The 19,543-nt window shown below is 41.9% G+C and overlaps 1 protein-coding gene across 1 annotated transcript in view; it reads left to right on the top strand.

Annotated features, from left to right (window-relative positions):
* Positions 1 to 18,958, top strand: part of JAM3 (junctional adhesion molecule 3) — a 69,674-nt gene extending 50,716 nt beyond the window's left edge. The window contains exons 2-9 of the mRNA XM_012739609.3: positions 4,450 to 4,515; positions 5,321 to 5,434; positions 9,119 to 9,271; positions 9,772 to 9,974; positions 13,589 to 13,688; positions 15,688 to 15,817; positions 15,904 to 15,958; positions 16,295 to 18,958. Of these exons, the coding sequence (XP_012595063.2) occupies positions 4,450 to 4,515; positions 5,321 to 5,434; positions 9,119 to 9,271; positions 9,772 to 9,974; positions 13,589 to 13,688; positions 15,688 to 15,817; positions 15,904 to 15,958; positions 16,295 to 16,330 (857 nt within the window). The 3' untranslated portion in view covers positions 16,331 to 18,958. The remainder of the gene's footprint in view (positions 1 to 4,449; positions 4,516 to 5,320; positions 5,435 to 9,118; positions 9,272 to 9,771; positions 9,975 to 13,588; positions 13,689 to 15,687; positions 15,818 to 15,903; positions 15,959 to 16,294) is intronic.
* Positions 18,959 to 19,543: the final 585 nt, after the last annotated feature.

Consider the following 19,543-nt stretch of genomic DNA (forward strand, 5'->3'; position numbering starts at 1 on the left):
TCCTGACCTCAAGTGATTCTCCTACCTTGGCTTCCTAATTTGGCACTATAGGCAGGAGCCACTATCCCCAGCCAACCATCTTTTCATGGGCTTATTGACCATTTGTATATCCTCTTTAGAGGAATATCTATTCAAGTCTTTTGCCCATTTTTGATTCTGGTTGTTAGTTTTTTGGTTGGTGAGTTGTCGGGGTTCTTTATGTATTCTGGATGTTAGTCCCTTATATATGTGCTTTGCAAATATTTTTTCCCATTCTATGGGTTGTTTTTTCACTTTCTTAATAGTGTCCTTTGATATATAATTTTAAAAATCTTGATGAGATCTAATTTACCTATTTTTTCTTTTATTGCCCTTGCTTTTGGTGTCATATTAAAGAAGCCATTACCAAATTCAGTGTCATGAAGATTTTCCTTTATGTTTTCTTCTAAGAGCTTTATATTTTTAGCCCTTATGTTTAGGTATTTGACATTCAGGAGTTTTAAGCTAATTTTTGTATATAGTGTAATAGATGGCTCCACCTTTATTGTTTTGCATGTGGATACTCAGTTTTCCCAGCACTGTTTAACCATTTTGGTACAAGCATCAACTATAGTCGACAGCCACAGATGAAGGCGCACAGTGACTTTAGCCGACAGCTGTGATATGACTTTTCTATTTTTATTTATCAAAATAAAATTGTAAACATTTAAAAATAACATAATGAAAACATATATATATATGTTACCTATCTGATTTACATTACAAGTAAAGCTGCCTGTAAAGTAAAACAAGCTTTCAGTGCTTTAAAGCTTTCCTCATCACACGAGAGCAAAACGGATGCGTTATCAATGCACAGCACAGGCCATCGTGCGGACTGTGAGTGTCAGCTGTGGGCACGGCTTCGCAGCTGGTGAGCGCCATACTGAAGTCCGGTGAGCGCCATACTGAAGTGGTTAAAGATAAAAGATTGTCCTTTCTCCATTAAATGATTTTGGCATCCTTGTCAAAATTCATTTGACCATATATGACAGTTTATTTCTGGGCTTTCTATTCCATTCCATTGGTTTATATGCCTATCTTTATACTGGTCCCACATTATTTTGATTACTGTAGCTTTGTAGTAAGTTTTGCAATCAGGCATTGGAAAAAAATATAATAAAGATGAATAAATATGGTACCTTTTTTTTTGGTTTTTTTTTGAGACAGAGTCTCACTTTGTTGCCCAGGCTAGAGTGAGTGCCATGGCGTCAGCCTAGCTCATAGCAACCTTAAACTCCTGGGCTCAAGCAATCTTCCTGCCTCAGCCTCCCGAGTAGCTGGGACTACAGGCATGTGCCACCATGCCCAGCTAATTTTTTCTATTATATATTAGTTGGCCAATTAATTTCTTCCTATTTATAGTAGAGACGGGGTCTCACTCTTGCTCAGGCTGGTTTCGAACTCCTGACCTTAAGTAATCCGCCCACCTTGGCCTCCCAGAGTGCTAGGATTACGGTACCTGTTTTTTAATAGTAAAATATAAGCTCCATGAGAGTATAGATTTTATCTGTTTTACTCATGTATCATTACTTCTATTGATAGCATTACTTCTATTGATATTGATATCTATTGATAACAGAACACAATAGGTCTAAATAAAAATTGATGAATGAATGGAATCTCCAAAATAGTGTAGAATCTGATGGACAGGTCAAGACGGACATGAAATTAAATAGGAACAACATTTCAGATTAGCAGTTTTCCTTTTTTCTTCCTTTCAAAAAACCTTTTGCTCAGTCTTATATAACATAACCTCAGTGTGAGTATTCTGACAGCACTGGGACTCAGTGTGTGCAGAGTTCAGCTTCAGCAGCCACGACTGCAAGCTGGCTCCAAGACCCCGTTTCCTAACTGGTTATGTCATCATCTTATCCTCAGACATGGGGTAGTATTCCAGATGAGTTACTTACGATGTCTTCAAGTGTTAGTTTCCTGGCTTCCAATCCTCATAGCACTAATCTTTTGCATAGTTGTTACTTAATTTTAAAGTGACCCTCGGCTATTGGGGATGGGCAAAGAAAGGAGTTCTAGAATATTTATAAATTTAAGAATTGTTTATGTATAGAATGAGAATTCTGAGAAAGAACTCTCAGCTTGGGACCTTATGTGATGTAGGGCCCAGCTGTTGCAGACAATCACTTAAGCTAGAATTTCAATTATTTTCTATTCTGGAATCTTCCTGGGACATATTGTCTCCTAGGATTGGCATAAAAAGTTGCCTGTTAAACTTATCTAGTATAGTTGAACAGGAGAGCAGTCAGGTCAAGGCTTCATTAAGAAGTATAAAACATTCACTTCTTTGCCACAGTGCAGAGGGATAAAAAAAAGTGATTATTTCCATTATCTGGAGCTGTTACCTTAGCTTCCTTAGGTTGTAAGAAACAAATTGGCTTAGTTTACCCTAGAGGGTTATTGTAAAGATATATATCTCAGTTTGTCTTCATGAAAATGCAGCGTAACTTTTCTTTTATGTCCTCTAGTTCATCTGTTGTTACAATTCCAGTTTTTCTACCATTTTGGTGAATCAGCTTCTCCTTATACTCCTACTCTGTTTCTCTTGTCATTTTAAGCTCTCTAACTCATTTTCTTATCCCTGTTGGCTTCATACTTCTTAACACTTGTAAAGCCCCTTTGATGATCTTTGGGTTGAAAGCTGATCCCTGGCCATAGTCTCTTGTAGCCAGAGTTTCTGTGTGTCATCTTAATCATAGTAATCATATTGAAAAAACTGTTCGTAGTCACTTTCCTTAGAAGGAAGCTTTGTGGCCTTGGTAGCTACTCAGATCATCATATATTCTGTCTCTCTCTCTCTTATTTTTGAGACAGAGTCTCGCTTTGTTGCCCAGGCTACAGTGCAATGGCATCATCATGGCTCACTGCAGCCTCAAACTCCTGGGCTCAAGCGATCCTCCCACCTCTGCCTCCTGAGTTTCTGAGTAGTTAGGACAACAGGCATGTGCTACCACACCTGGCTAATTTTTCTGTATTTTGTAGAGACCAGGTCTCACTATGTTGTTTGTACTGGTCTTGAACTCCTGGCCTCAAGTGATCCTCCCAGCTTGGTTGCCCAAACTGTTAGGATTATAGGTGTGAGCCACCATGCCTGGCCCTTTGTTCTTTATTAATGGGTCACTAGGAGTTTTCAGTTTGAAAGAGAAGTAGAAGGTGCTGCACATGCATTGGATATATTTCTGGCCTCCACAAGGAAGGAGTAGCTCACGGTTATCCAAAACAAAATAAAATCATCTTTACTTGCCCTGGTTCTATAGCCTTTTGTAGAAGTGAGTGTTTTAGAAACTAATGGCAGTTTAGGTATATTATACTTATGTTTCTTTACTAGATTCCTTAAGGCTTTTGCTAGAATCAGTGAAGTCTTACTATTTAGAAGGGAAGGATCAAAATGTGTCCCTTGGCATGGATACCTGGACTGTTAAATAAGATAAGAAAGGAAAAGAATGGATTGTTGAGGCCAGCAGTCTACCTGATGTACAAGGAGTTAGGAAGCAGCTCAGAGTACCAAGTCTTTAGCTGGCATGGTAAGCCAAGGCCCAGAGACCTTCATAGGGTGTCTTGTATGAAGGCCACCTTTGGGGATGGCATATTTTCTTAGAGGCCAGCTAGTGTAAGAATGACATTTTGTAGGTGATCATTGTAGCTATTTGATTTTCTATCCAGAAAGATTAGTTGAGAAATTTTGAGACCACCAGAAACTGGTTTCTAATGTTTGCTGAAACACATGGTGCATCAGATACTAGTTTGGAAATGGATTGCCATGTAAGTAGCATATCTTGATTGCATCAATAATACAAACTTAACTTCATGAAAATCACCAGTTATTTTTCTCACTTCCCCCAAAACTAGTGAAAACATCTTCATGGACTGGAACCATTGGGTTAGATGCTAATACAACGAAGTAGACTCTTAGCTGGCTGAAAACCTACCCAGAGACTGTTGATGCTATCCCGAAGGGGAGAGTTCCGGGCCAAGAGTTTGGATCATCTCGTGTGGCAAAGGACACCTTTGCAGGATTGGAAGACTGGGGAAGAAGGGGAGGCAGGAAGGAAGATGGCAGGAAAAAGTCATGCAGGTCTGGGTGAAAATTGTCTAAGGGTTAATGATGACTCTGAGTAAGAAGGAAATGCTTAGAGAGAAGGCTTTGTAATGCCCTAGGGGTGTGTGCTGGGACTGAGAAGGAGAATGAATTCTCAGAATTCCTCTCTTTCTCTTGGTTCCTTCCAGTGAATGTCAGATTGAGATAAAAAGCAGTCAAACTTGCTGTACCTGAGACTATATTGTGGAATATGATATTTTTCCATCCTTTGGTTAGTGATTGTAGCCTACTTAGAAGGAAAAAACTGGACCTCAGTCCAAGGTTTCTTTGCTGTTTTAGAGATGCATTGTCTCTGATTCTACTCTTTTTTTCCCCTTCAGGCTGCTTGATAGAGGCGGTGAATCTCAAGTCTAGCAACAGAACCCCAGTGGTACGGGAATTGGAAAGTAAGTACAAGGGAGATATGATGAGGACAGCACCATCTAGTGGACATTTGGTGGTCTTGCAGCACAGGACACTGCTGTGTTGTGCCCAGGAGGTCCTGGGGTGGCTACTCAACAGGGAGTATCCCATCTGCTGGCTGAGAACTCTGTGTGGGGGTTTCTATCAGCTAACATTGATTCCTGCCAGGCTGTGTGATTACACAGCAAAGGAATTTCTTATGTGCAATTAGAGTGTTTAAGGGAATTTTACTAGAATTTCCCTTCTAGTAAAATTATTGCTATTGTCTTTATTGTTTTTCTGGTAAAAACTCATCTTTTCTCAAAGTCTCTTGGAACTTGGAGCTGGTTAGGTTTTAACCCGCATGAAAGGACACTCTTGGCCAGGCGCGGTGGCTCACGCCTGTAATCCTAGCACTCTGGGAGGCCAAGGTGGGAGGATCACTCAAGGTCAGGAGTTAGAAACCAGCCTGAGCAATAGCGAGACCCTGTCTTTACTAAAAAATAGAAAGAAATTAATTGGCCAACTAAAAATATGTAGAAAAATTAGCCGAGCATGGTGGTGCATGCCTGTAGTCCCAGCTACTTGGGAGGCTGAGGCAGGAGGATTGCTTGAGCCCAGGAGTTTGAGCATGCTGTGAGCTAGGCTGATGCCACAGCACTCTAGCCCAGGCAACAGAGTGAGACTCTGTCTCCAAAAAAAAAAAAGAAAGGGCACTCTTAAAGTAGAGCTAGCTAGGATCTGGGTATACAAGTGAACCTAGAAATATTCCACATTCACTGAGAGTTCTTTTTTTTCTTTGCTCATTAGGTGTGGAACTGTCTTGTATCATTACGGATTCGCAGACAAATGACCCTAGGATTGAATGGAAGAAAATTCAAGATGACCAAACCACATATGTGTTTTTTGACAACAAAATTCAGGGTATGATCCTGTAGTCCTCTCTCCATTGTCCACAGACCTGGGCATGCACTTTTGGCCAGAAATATACCTCAGGCTGGTAACCTGAATCTGTACTGAGAACTGGCTTTTTAAAAATTTTATTATTATGGAGCATTTTGAATATATGCAAAAATAGTGAGAATAGTATATTGAGCCTTCCTGTACCTGTCACCCAGCTTCCACAAATATGAGTTTGTTAGGCAGGATTTTAATCTGTCCACAATGCATCTTTTTAAGGAATCAAAGTGAACATTTTCCTGGGCCATCTTTTCAATCATGATCCCTGACACATGTGTGATATAAGTGAGCTAATTAGAAGGATTATGTGTAGCAGCAAGGAGACAATGGATTTACTGAGCCACCCGCTGTGCCCCTGGCTTGGTGCTGGGGATACCCCATGGGAAGAAAGCACAGGGTGCTGGGGTGACACCAAATTGGGTGAGGATGGTGGTTAGTGAAGACTCCAGAGGTGGTCTCCGGGCTGCGGAGTGAAGGGTGGCTGGTTAGCCAGGCAAGACTGCAAGGGTGGTGTGGAGGGAGGTGGTGGGGCGGGAGAGACTGCTGTGTGAAGGTGCAGAAGCAGCAGCCTGGCTGGGGAGAGACTGCATGTTCCCCACCACAGCTGGGGCGTGGACGGGGCAGATGAGCCTGGGAGTTCTCCCGGCCAGGCAGCAGCTCTGGTTGCTAGGCAAAGCATGGGCGGTATCTGAAGGCCCACTGAGAGGTTCTGGGAGGAGGTTCCACATTTGTGCTTCAGAAGATTGAAATGGCTGCTTTGCAGAGGAGAGATTGGAGATGGCAGAACTCAGAGCAGAGGTACCAAGTCAGAGTTCTTTTGCAGAACCCAGGAGGAGCTGAGGTGGCCTGGGCAGAGGTGGGAGCTGTGGAGAGAGACTCAGGGGAGCAGTGCTAGGACTTGGCTTTGATAAGGCGGGAGGGATGGAGGGAGGCCGACATACGACAGGGAGTCGGAGGACATTGCCCTCCTGACAGGAGGGCAGGAGTAAACGGTACAAATGCAGGTGTGTTCATAGGTTTTCAGAGAAGTTAAGAGTTGAGAAAGATTCTGTGGATTTAGCTCAAACTATGGCCTTTCTGTTTTGGGTTTTCAACATCATCAGGAGTCATAGGCTCTTAAAAATAGGTTTGTTTTCCCACTAACATGAAGTCCCTCTTTCACCTCTTATTTTTGAAGAGATGGAAATGTTATTCTCAGAAAACATATCAGTTTCCTTTGGCCACTTAGGCTCACCCTACTAAACCCTGTATATGTACAGTTTAGATCACCAGAGAAACCAAGTAAGAAATTCTTCGAAGAACTTTCTTTTTCTGGGGATTAAGCATCTTACTCTTAGTTATAGGGACAAGGTGTACAAGGGATAGTGTAATATTTACAACACAGTGTATGAGGGCTAGAGGACAACTTGAATCTACTTGGTCTCTTCTCTTGCCTCAATGCAGGGCTGTCCTGAAGCACCCTGGTAAATTTTTATATACTGTTTTTTACATGGTATTCTAATCTACTAATGATAACTGTACAATAAACCGTTTTATTTTAAAAAGTGATTGAAAATGTTCACTTTCTATTGGATAAGCATTTTCCAGTTTTTGTTATATTATGGTAAATCCTTCATATACTTGTCACCAGTTGTTAGGGTTAGGTAATAAATAGTTTCTACTTTTTTGTGTTATTTTTTTCCCTAACTCCTTCCTCTATTTGTTTTCCAGGTTTTTCATGCTTCTTTGAAAGACTATGTCTGTTTATGCTTTAAAATTTTTTTTCTAATTCATCTAGCATAATTATCACCCTTTAAGTAAAGTATAAAATTCAATGGCTGTTAGTGTATTAACATAGTTGTGCAAGCATCACTACTATCAAATTCTGGCACATTTTCATTAGCCCCAAAAGAAACCCATACTCATTAATAGTCAATCCCCTTCCCTCCAACCCTGGCAGCCCTTAATTTATAATACATTCTGTCTCTATGGAGTTGCCTGTTTCAGACACTTTATGTAAATGGAAGCTTATAATCTTTTGTGGCTGACTTCTTTCTCTTAGTGTAATGTTTTCAAAGTTCATCTATGTTGTACCGTATGTCAGTACTTCATTCCTTTTTATGGCTGAATAATATTGAATTGTAGATGAGACATGTTATTTTATCCCTTTATCAGTTGTACATTTGGGTTATTTCCACTTTTTGGCTATAATCAGTAATGCTGCTACAAATATTTGTGTACAGGTTTTTGTGTGAACATAAGTTTTCATTTCTCTGGGATAAATGACCAAGAATACAATTGCTAGGTCTTATGTTGGTTGTATGTTTAATTTTTTAAGAAACTGACAAACTGTTTTCCAAAGCTCTTTCACCATTTTACACTCTCACCAGCAATGCTTTGCCCCACATCCTTCCCAGCACTCGATATTGTCTGACTTTTTGAACCTAGCTATCCAAGTGGCTATGAAGTGATATCTCAGTATGGTTTTGATTTGCATTTCCCTGATGACTAGTGATGCTGAGCATCTTTAAATGTGCTTATTGATCACTTATATTATTGTCTTTGGAAATATGTCCATTCAAATCTATGTCCCTTCTTAAATTAGGTTATGTATCTATTCATTATTGAGCTGTAAATTCTCTCTATATTCTGGATAGGAGTCCTTTGTTAGGTATGTGATTTGCAAATATTTTCTCCCATTCTGTGGATTGTCTTTTGTCCTTTGAAGTACAACATTTTAAATTTTTTTGAAGTCCAATATAATTATTTTTTTGTATACTTGTGCTTTTGGTGTCATATCTTAAAAAACCCTTGCCTAATCCAAAGTCTTGCGGATTTATGCTTATTTTTTTTCTAAGAGTTTTATAGTTTTAACTCTTATGTGGGGCCTTTGCTGTATATGGAGTAAGGCAAAGGGCAAACTTGATTCATTTATATGTTGATATCTAGTTGTCCCAGCATCATTTGTGGAATGTCAGTTGTTTTTCTATTGTTGTTTGTTTTATTTTTCTTTTAATGGGGAATACCTCCTGGATACGATGAAGAGATGAGGTTCCTGATTTTAACAACAGAGACGCGTGTAATGAGCGCCTCTTGCACACCGTGGACTATTTTTGGTGCTCAGGTTATAAATAGGAATCAGTCATGGTTCCAATCCTTGGGGAGTTCACTTCTCTTATATGGAAATAGAAACAGAAACCAGTGTGCAATCTTCTTACCATGGCCTCAAATTCTGGCCCTAGAAATCACCTTCTTCAAGTGACAAAGGTATCTGTAAAGGAGTTTTTTCTTTTTCTTTTCTTTTTTTTTTTTTTGAGACAGAGTCTCACTCTGTTGCCCTGGGTAGAGTGCTGTGGCATCAGCCCAGCTCACACCAACCTCAAACTCCTGGGCTAAAGCGATCCTCCTGCCTCAGCCTCCTGAGTGGCTGGAACTACAGGCTTGAGCCACCATGCCCAGCTAATTTTTCTATTTTTAGTTGCCCAGCTAATTTTTTTTTCCATTTTTAGTAGAGATGGGGTCTCACTCTTGCTCTGCCTGGTTTCGAACTCCTGAGCTCAAGCGATCTTCCTGCCTTGGCCTCCCAGAGTGCTAGAATTATAGGCATGAGCCACTGTGCTGGGCTCTGTAATGGAGAGTTTTTAGTGCCCCTTGTCTTCTTTCCCATAGGAGACTTGGCAGGTCGTGCAGAACTATTGGGGAAAACTTCGCTGAAGATCTGGAATGTGACACGGACAGACTCAGCCCTTTATCGCTGTGAGGTTGTTGCTCGAAACGACCGCAAAGAAATTGATGAGATTGTCATTGAGTTAACTGTGCAAGGTAGGAAGTCATGTGAAAGTAAAACATTTTTGCCCCTTTTGGGCCTCATGAGTCTCTGTCTAGAGAATAAAAGAGATCAATTTGTATTTTGATTTCTTTCTTTCTAGGGCTGCATCCCTGAGGGAAGCACATGACTTGGGGAGGGGAGAACTGTAGAAATCTGAGACTGCTGAGTTGGGGTAGAAGGTGAGGGGGGAGTGGAGCTTCTGTCACTCTCCTCCACCAGCTACAGGAGGTGCTTGAACCTGTTTCTGTCTCTTCCACAACTCCCACCTGAAGGTGGAAGGAGTTAGAAGAGCCTATGGGAATCACACTTGGGGTGGGATGAACTGGCAGGGCAGGGTGCAGTGTGGTAGATCAGTCTGCAGATGTGGTTTGGGGACTGTAGTCGTGTGAGAGCCTTTGGCTGGCTTTCTTGTCTTCAGAGTGAGTTCTTGTGGGCTTTGATAAAAATAGAGCCATGTTGCTGAGATCTTAAATACCAACCCGTTTTCCTATAGTGAAGCCAGTCAGCCCTATCTGCAGAGTGCCGAAGGCTGTGCCCGTAGGCAAGACAGCGACACTGCACTGCCGGGAGAGCGAGGGCTACCCCCCGCCTCACTACAGCTGGTATCGCAATGACATGCCGCTGCCGACAGATTCCAGAGCCAATCCCAGATTTCGAAATTCCTCATTTCTCTTAAACTCTGCAACAGGCACTCTGGTAAGATCTCTTCTAAGAGGTGAGGATGGAGATGTCTTTGTTGGGGTAAGGGATGCTTACTGTGGAAAGAACAGTTATTAAGAGAGACAGTGAAACTCTTTCATAAGACAGAAGCTAAAAGTCCAGAATGTTGGAGATTCTAGAGGAAAAACGACTTCCTCCTTTTGTAAACAAGTAAATTCTAAGGGAGTAAAATAAAGGTAGGAGAAACCTGTAGACTAGATGAGACTGGGGAGGAATATTAATATCAAACAAATGTTGTGGGTGGATGAGGGTCCTGATTTGGATAATCAACTGTAAAAATTCTTATGAGATAATCAGGGAAATTTGATTACTACCTGGATATTTGATGATATTAAGCAACTGTTAATTGTTTTAGGCATGATAATGGTATGATTGTTATGGTTTTTAAAAGTCCTTACTTTCTAGAGATTCACACTGAAGTATTTATGGATAAAATATGTCTGGAATTTGTTTCAAAATAACCCAGTGGTAGTGGGAGGAGAGGAAACAGATTGGTCATGCACTAGATCTGTGGTCCCCAAGCCCCGGGCCATGGACTGCTATCAGTTTGTGGCCTGTTGGGAACAGGATCGCACAGCGGAAGGTGAGTGGCTGTCGGGTGAACAAGTGAAGCTTCATCTGTATTTACAGCTGCTCCCCATCACTGGCATCACTGCCTGAGCTCTGCCTCCTGTCAGCTCAGTGGCAGCGTTAGATTCTAACAGGAGTGTGAACCCTACTGTAAACCGTGCGAGGGATCTCCGTTGCGGCTCCTTGTGAGAATCGAATGCATGATGGTCTGAGTTGGAGCTGAGGCGGTGATGCCAGCGCTGGGTAGTGGCTGCAGATACAGACTATCATTAGCCGAGAAGTTAGACTGCACAGAGACCATAATAAATCTCTTGTAGACGCATATCAAAACCCTGTCAGTGAGTGTAAGCTGCATCTGGTGGCAGCTTTAAGTCAGAATCTGACTTACTTTAAGTCCGTGTGTAGCCCACCATTATTTTATTTCCCACTTCTGTCCACACTTCTTTCCCGCACTGCTCACTCGTCTCAGTCACAATGTTGGTAACCCACAGTGTTGGTAACCTACAAGCTAACCTTCGCAAAAATGAGTAAAAAACAAATGTTGCTGGGGAGCTCTGAAAAGGGGGAAAGAGCGAATGATGAGACAGCAGAAGACTCTAAGACTGCCAACAAAATGAAAGCTGCATTCAAAAGAAAATACCAAGAGTCCTACTTAAATTATGGGTCCATTGCAATGGGTGATTCACATTCTCCAAGCCCGCTTTGTGTGATATGTGGTGACTGGGTATCCAAGGAAGCCATGAAACCTTCAAAACTGCTTCACCACAAGGAGACCAAGCACCCTGCATTAAAAGACAAGCCTGTGGAGTTTCTCAAAAGAAAAAAAAAACATGAACATGAAGAGCGGACGCAATTATTGAAGACGACCACTTCATCAAATGTGTCTGCACTGAGAGCATCGTTCTTAGCAGGTAATCGCATTGCTAAAGCTAAGAAGCCCTTTACTGTTGGAGAAGAGTTGATCTGCCTGCTGCTCAGGACATTTGCAGTGAACATTTAGGAGAGGCTGCAGTTCAAAGGTGGCATGTGTTCCTCTTTTGGCTAGCACTGGAACTAGACAAATTGATGAAATAGCAGAGGATGTTGAGGCACAATTGTTACAGAGGATTTTAATGAGTCACCATGGTACTTAGTCCAGATTGATGAGTCTACCAGTGTTGACAAGGCAACAATGCTTGTTTTTGTGCAATATATTTTTCAGGAGTATGTACATGAGGATATGTTATGTGTACTTTTATTGCCAACCAATACCACAGCCACAGAGCTATTAAAGTCTTTGAATGATTACATATCAGGAAAACTGAATTGGTCATTTTGTGTCAGTCTATGCATGGATGGAGCAGCTGCCACGACTGGACAGCTTTCTGGTTTCACTACTCAGGTCAAGGAGGTCACTTGTGAATGCGAGTCTGTGAACTGTAAATGCCATTTAGCTGAAAAATGTCACCTGAACTAAACATTTTGCAGGATGTGATTAAAATTATTAATCACATTAAAGTACATGCCCTTAACTCACGCGGCTCTGTGAGGAGATGGATGCAGAGCACACATCTTTTCTCTTCTACACAGAAGTGAGATGGGTTGCTAAAGGTAGATAACTGGCCAGAGTTTTTGAGTTATGAGAGCTGTTCCAGAGATTTCTTTTAGAAAAACAGTCACCACTGGCAGCACCTTACAATGGCACAAAATGGGTCGCAAAATTTGCTTACTTGTGTGACATATTCAACCTACTTGACAAATTCAGTCTGTCACTTTAGGGAGAATGATAACTGTGTTCAAGTTAGCAGATAAAGCCAAATTGGAATCATGGGAGTGACAAGTCAACTTAGGGATTTTTGACATGTTTCAAACATTAGCAAAGATTTTGAAAGATACTGGTCAGGGCCTTCCTTTTCCCATCTGGTGCCATGATCACCTATTTCAGCTTTCAAAAGAGTTTAAGCCTTACTTCCCAACCACAAAAGACCCCTGAACTGGTAAGGAGTGGATCCTTGACCCATTTATGAATAAGCCAGGTGAATTGACTTTGCCAAGCTAGAAGAGGATCAACTGCTTGAGATCACAAATGACGGTGGCCTTAAAAGTATGTTTGAGACAACAGACAACTTCAAATCTCCGTAGGTTCTGGATTAAAGTCAAGGCGGAATATCCTAAAATTGCCACAGAAGCACTGAAAAACCTGTTTCCATTTCCAGCATCTTGTCTTTGTGAAGCAGGGTTTTTCTGCAGTGACAGCAAGCAAAATGAGATTACAGAGTAGACTGGACATAAGCAACACAATTCGGGTGTCACTGTCTCCCATCACTCCCTGGTGGGACCATCTAGTTGCAGGAAAACAAGCTCAGGTCTCCCACTGATTCTGCATCATGGTGAATTGTGTAATTATTTTATTACATAGCACAACCTAATATATGTTAATAATAGAAATAAAGTACACAATAAATGTAATGTGCTTCAATCATCCTGAAACATCCCCCATCCCCACCCCCACCTCTTCCATGAAACTGGTCCCTGGTGCCAAGAAGTCTGGGCACTGTACTAGAGGACAAGACTGGCCACATAGCGAACCACACTAGGCTTTTACTCTGTAGGGTTCTCTTCTGGGAGGTGCTTTTTGGTCTGTGGAATATCCAACTACATGTGGCCATCAGTTGAATTGCAGTAGGATCGTCTCTATTTGTTCTGCCAAAATGTCGCCTGAGGAGCAGTTATTATCTGAGAGTCCCTTTACTGGAATAAATGTGAAATTCTGCCTCTCATTCTGGATATTGCTGGGCTTTGGTATCTTCAGGTACCAAGGGAATCTCGTCATTGGTGAGCTCTTAGGCAAGAGTGTCAGGAAAGCATATCAGGAAGGGACCTGCACAGTGCCTGGGAAACTGCAGGGAAACCAAAAGCAAACACAGGTGTTTGACCACGTTCTGGACTCAGAAGGATTTTGCATGGCGACCTCGCTCTCCTGTCCCCTTAGAGGTCTTCCCTGTTGACTGGTCTAATTATTTACTTGTTCCCTGAAACAGGTTTTCAGTGCTGTTCACAAGGAGGACTCTGGGCAGTATTACTGTATTGCTTCTAATGACGCAGGCTCAGCCAGGTGTGAAGAGCAGGAGATGGAAGTCTGTGAGTTACTTTTTGAAAAGATTTCATCTGAAGACTGGGAAGTGAATAGAGCATTTTAAATTTAATATTAGACTATCAGTTTAGATAACTGTTCTGCCATGGGTCAGCTTTTTTCTGGAGCTGACTGGATCCACCAAAACCACTGGACACTGAAGGAATGGATGAGAACCCATAGTCTAAATATGTGGGTTTCACAACAGACATTTTAGGGCCTTCTGGTGTTGGGAACATTGTCAGTCATGTAACTTCCACAGCAAGTTTAACAAACTCCATTTCTTTGGTAATTGATAGAATTATCAAAACATAAGGTGGGGCCAGGTGCAGTGGCTCACGCCTGTAATCCTAGCACTCTGGGAGGCCAAGGTGGGAATATGGCTCAAAGTCAGGAGTTCGAAACCAGCTTGAGCAAGAGCGAGACCATGTCTCTAGTAAAAATAGAAAGAAATTAATTGGCCAACTAAAAATATATATAGGAAAAAAAGTAGTCGGGCATGGTGTCACATGCCTGTAGTCCCAGCTACTCAGGAGGCTGAGGCAGGAGGATCACTTGAGCTCAGGTGTTTGAGGTTGCTGTGAGCTAGGCTGATGCCACGGCCCTCTAGCCCAGGCAATAGAGTGAGACTCTGTCTCAAAGGAAAAAAAAACAAACATAAGGTGGTGTGTGAGACCACTAGAAATATATCCAGTTATAACCATTTTGCAGAAAACTGAAAGAGCTTTAGCCCTGGCATTTTTACCCTGTTCTGTGATATTTATTATCTCTAGGGTACTGGTTCTAGAGGGGAGGCGTTGAGGGGAGGATAGGAACAGATAGGATGTATCTTGGGGAGCTCTTTGAACCCCTCCTTCCTATTTGTAACTACCCCCGGAGCAGTGTTTTCCAAAATTGCCTCATACAGCTGGGCATGGTAGCTCATGCCTGTTATCCTAGCTACTTTGGAGGCTGAGGTGGGAGGATTGCTTGAGGCCAGGAATTCGAATCCAGCCTGGGCAACAGCAAGACCCCATCTCAAAAAAAACCACTTGATGATAAGGACCATTTGGGACCACTCTAACACATGTAGATTCCAGGGCCCACCGAGACGTGTGCCAGACATGCGTGCGTGAGGCAAGCACTCCAGGTGATTCTTCTCATCTGTCAAACTTGGAAAACTCTGTTCTAGGGTTGTTTTCTCCTGAAGGGTTTTTTTTTTTTTTTTTTTTTTTTTGCCCTAGACCTACTGAATCTTTAGGAATGAAGTTTGGGAATTGACATTTTAAAAACCAATATTTCAAGTGTCCACTCACATTTTAAGTGAGTGTCCACTCACATTTGAGAACCAATTTGCTAGGAAAGGGAGGACTTTAATAATTTTCAAGTTAGTTGGCTTTTATTGATAAACTCCCTGCATATTTTTCCATGCATCTTTATTGGCATAAAGGAAACAGCTGCCAATGCCCCCACGTTGAAGGTGACCAAGTGCCATTGCCCAGTAGGTGGAAATGAGAAAAGGGAATCCAGGGAGTTTCCTTACAGATAGGAGGCCAGGTGGCCGGTGGGGGAAAGGCCACATTCTCACCAACTGTTTTTTACTTTTAAATAAGGCTTGAAACTAGCTTTCTTCCCCCAAATAATCCACAATAAAGGAAGGCCTTAGAAGTTTGGGATTTTTTTTTTCCTTATGATTCCCAAGTCTTCCTGAGTCCTCTGGCTTCTAATTCTGTCCTGTAACCATTTCCTCCATCAATAATATTTTTAGGCATTTAGCCAGAGGATTTTTAAGCTGACATTGCCAAGCCTTTAATACAGTATTAAGTGTAACTGCATTTGAACTGTGCTAGTCTCAGTAGTCTTTACATGGAAGGTTAGGGGTTATGGTGTATGTTCTAGGCTAGATTTTAAGTGTCCTCAGTTTGCATTTTTGACTGGAGTGGCATGACGGGGCGAGGAGGAGGCACAGGGGGCCAGAGTCTTTCATAAGAAGTGTGCATCATGTCTTCCCTGAAACCTCCTTTTCAGATGACCTGAACATTGGCGGCATTATTGGTGGGGTTCTGGTTGTCCTTGCAGTACTGGCCCTGATTACTTTGGGCATCTGCTGTGCATACAGACGTGGCTACTTCATCAACAATAAACAGGATGGAGAAAGGTGAGCCTGTTTTCTGTGATAAAAAGCAGTTTAAGCTGGTGTCACTATAACCATGGTACTGAACTGTCCTCTTTTCCTATTCACAGTTACAAGAACCCAGGGAAGCCAGATGGAGTTAACTATATCAGGACAGATGAAGAGGTAATCATTTAGGAAACCTGGAAATCTAGGTGTACTCAGCAAAGAAAATGACATTTCTCCGTGGAAACCAAGGGGGTCCAGTAACCAGATTTGAGTGACAGTGCAGATCCTGAGTATTCAGCCTGTGACAATACCATGCACACATTCACAGGATCTGTGCTTTGCAAATGTTAGCAGATGTTACTGTTTAAGAATGATTATTTCATTTGTTTGTAGTTTTGCCCTATTTTTATTATCAGGGACAATGTTTAGCCCATGTTAGATTTGACTAGTGTTTTCCTTTCTCACTGTCCCACTTGGCCCCTTGATGGTTCTAACTTTGTGTTGGCTTTGCAGGGCGACTTCAGACACAAGTCATCATTTGTGATCTGAGACCTGGCGGTGTGGCCGAGAGAACATGCAAATACCTCTGCTAGAAACTCCTGTCAAGGGCCGCCACAAGCCGGGTGCACTTGGACAGAGCTAGACAGTCATGCAGAAGCTTTTTGTTTTGGGCAATATTGACCACTATTCCTTTCTTACTCTAACAAGTCACATGAATAAAAGAATTTTCCTCAAGATGGACACAGTAACCATAAGGAAAAGAAACTGAACGTGTTCACTGAGTTGGATTCCCGGTCTGCTGGTGGCCTGGTTCCCACATAAGTATTAGGGTGATCTTATAGCTCTGGTTCACATAAACTCTCCTGTGCTGGGTGCTGTGGACCTGTGAAGCCAATTTGTTTGCCACTGATTGTTCACCGGCCAGGATGAGCACCGTGTGAGGTGACGCGGTAGCAGTGTAGCCTCAGCAATGTGAGTGACAGCATGAAACCTGGTAGCCACAGAGTTTGCATCAACGAATCCAGAAAAGGCTTTTTACACAATGACATTGTTCCACTAGCCCACAGACCTTACTGCAGTTCCTTCTTACAGGCTCTGTTGATCAGTGTTGTCGTGTCCATCCTGGGGAATCTTTTTGGATCAGCATTTTATTAAAAAACAACCAAAATCAAGAAGGTAAATTGCTTGCTGAAAGAGGGATCTTCTTACCTGAGGAACCCTGCTTGTCCAGAAGGGTATCAGGATTTAAGGAAAACTTTTATCTAAGGCTAAGTTAGAAATGGTACTGAAATATGCTTTTCTATGGGGTGGTGTTTATTTTATAAAATTTTACATTCTAAATTTTTGCTAAGGATGTATTTTCATTATTGAAAAGAAAATTCTATTTAAAGTGTAAATAGATTGTCATATAATGTTAAATAACATATTTTTTTAACTAAGTTCAACTACGGTCAAAGTTCCAAGCTACTAGTGTTAAATTGGCAAATATCAGTAATTAAGAATATTTTACCCAATGGAGGCTTATTAGAACATTCCTTTTTCCACATATGGTTTAGCATTTTTCACAAGAGAACTTAATGCTGTTTATCTACACATCAGATTGCTTAGGAAACCTTCAAAAATTCCAGTTGAGCAATGTTAAAATTTTTGCATCTCTCCAGAAGAAACCCAAGTAGCTCTAGGGTTAGCTTTGAACTGCCTTTTCCTGAGATTACCAAAATTACCTATGTCTAGAGACCATCCAGAAGCCATTAGACGTACACACAAACCATGTTGGTCAACTCCTAGGGTTGCACGAGTGCCACCACTCTAGATCAGTACTGCCGCCTACCTTCCGAGTGCTGGGTAGAATACTCACTGCCACCTTTAAAGCCTTGACTGTGGCTTTGTGTCCTGACTCGCTTTAATGTGTCGTTCAGGTGCCCCGAGGCACTTGGTTTCCTTCAGGAGTTTGAAGGTGGATACTTTAGAAAAGCTGGTGTCTTCCATGTAGCATCCCGACCTTTGGGTTCCTGTGACAGACCTCTTTTTGGTTGTGGATGGCTCACAGAACAAAGCAGCTACTGCTGTTTGTTTTTAAAGTTCATTTTAATTATTTGTGTAGTTCTTTAGTACTATCCAGGGCCAAAGGCAATTTTGAAATAAAATCTGTCAACTACAATAATACTTTTAAAAGAAAATGAATCCCACTGTTCTTCTTTGCCATGCAGAAAGCACTGAGCACCGCAGGTTCTAACATCTCCTTCCTAACAAACTGTCCTGTGGTGGCCAGGCTGGCCTTTTGGAGAATGTCAGGTGGTGCAGCCTGATGGGAAGTAAAATGCCTGAATCAAAAGCAGGTTTCTCATTTTGATTTTAAATTTTTTATCTACCGCAGACACTGCTCCCTTTGTGGGGGCCATTAGAAACATCATCCAGAAGCCTTTGTTCTTCAAGAGCAGGGGATGTTCTTAGCCCCAAATACATTGCTGTGCCAGACCCGTGATGTGACATGGTTTGAAGCAAGGAGTTTCTCAGGAGCACCTGGTTCCGCTGTGGGCCTGAAGGATGGTTTTCATGTAGGAGATCCTAGTCACTTTGTGATTCAGCTCTCAGTGTCTTAATTTTTTATACTTTGACAGTTTTTTTAAAATTGAATACTTGAGATTATGTTGACTTTTCTTTTTTAAGTTATGTGAAATACTTGGCTATGAGACATTTGGCAGAGCAGCAGGCACCTCTTCGGCAGTTGCTCAATGCTACCTGTCTGCTTTTGCATCTCAAATGCTTAGAATTAAGACTCTCCCTTCATCTTTTCATCTTGGTAGAAAGGGATAGCTCCCCAATCTAACTGTGGGGGAATAACACTCTAGCCTCCTTGGTTGTCATAGTGATAGGGTAGCCTTATTCCCTCCCTTTCTCATATCCTAAAACCTTTTACCCTTGTGCCATGGGAACTGGGTCGGATGAAGTAGAGAGAAGTGAAAAGTGGAGTCTGGGAAGTAGTTGCCTACGACTGTAAGACTGTAGAAGGAAAGAACACTCCTGTATTGGAAGGAGTGACTATACGAGGCTGTGACTCTGCCTTTGGTATGGATGCTGCTGTACATAGATGTTACAGACTTGTACTAACATACTTGTCATTTGGTATTTGTTAAACCTCATTTATAAAAGCTTTAAAAAATATGTCAAACTTCATTTCATTCTTTCTTGTTTGCTTCCATGTTGGGTTTACCTCTTCCTAGCGTTTTGTTAGTTAGGCACATATACTGAAAACACTACAGTCCCACCACTGTCCACCAGAGAAATCACCTGGATTGGTGGTCAGTCTGTTCACTCAAGAGCAGCTTTGCGACTTGCTATACCAATGACAAGTCCACCTATGTCATGGTTCACGTATAAGAGTGCTGTGGGAGGAACACAATGGCACCCATCCCCCAAAACTACCACTATGCTTATATTAAAAACACAGCTAAGCAGAACTTTGTACTTTTGCTTTTATAATATTGGGATTAAAAAATGAACCAACTGCATTTATTTCTGGACATTCTTGGATAGTGTTTCAAGTTTCCCTGATGGTGCCAACAGAAGAAGAGACTCAGGTTATATCTCCATTGTGGGAGCAGTCCTTGGCAGAGTGTTACACAAATCAGCCGCAGTGCACCCTGGAGAAGGGCACAAAGCCGTTTTTTCATAACAGGAACCACATCTGTGTACTAACAAGGATGTCTGTTACTGGGAGGCAGACAGCTTCTATATAGGAGCAGAAGCAGGTGTGTGGAT

Source organism: Microcebus murinus, chromosome 4 (assembly GCF_040939455.1).
Source record: "Microcebus murinus isolate Inina chromosome 4, M.murinus_Inina_mat1.0, whole genome shotgun sequence".
Taxonomy (NCBI): domain Eukaryota; kingdom Metazoa; phylum Chordata; class Mammalia; order Primates; family Cheirogaleidae; genus Microcebus; species Microcebus murinus.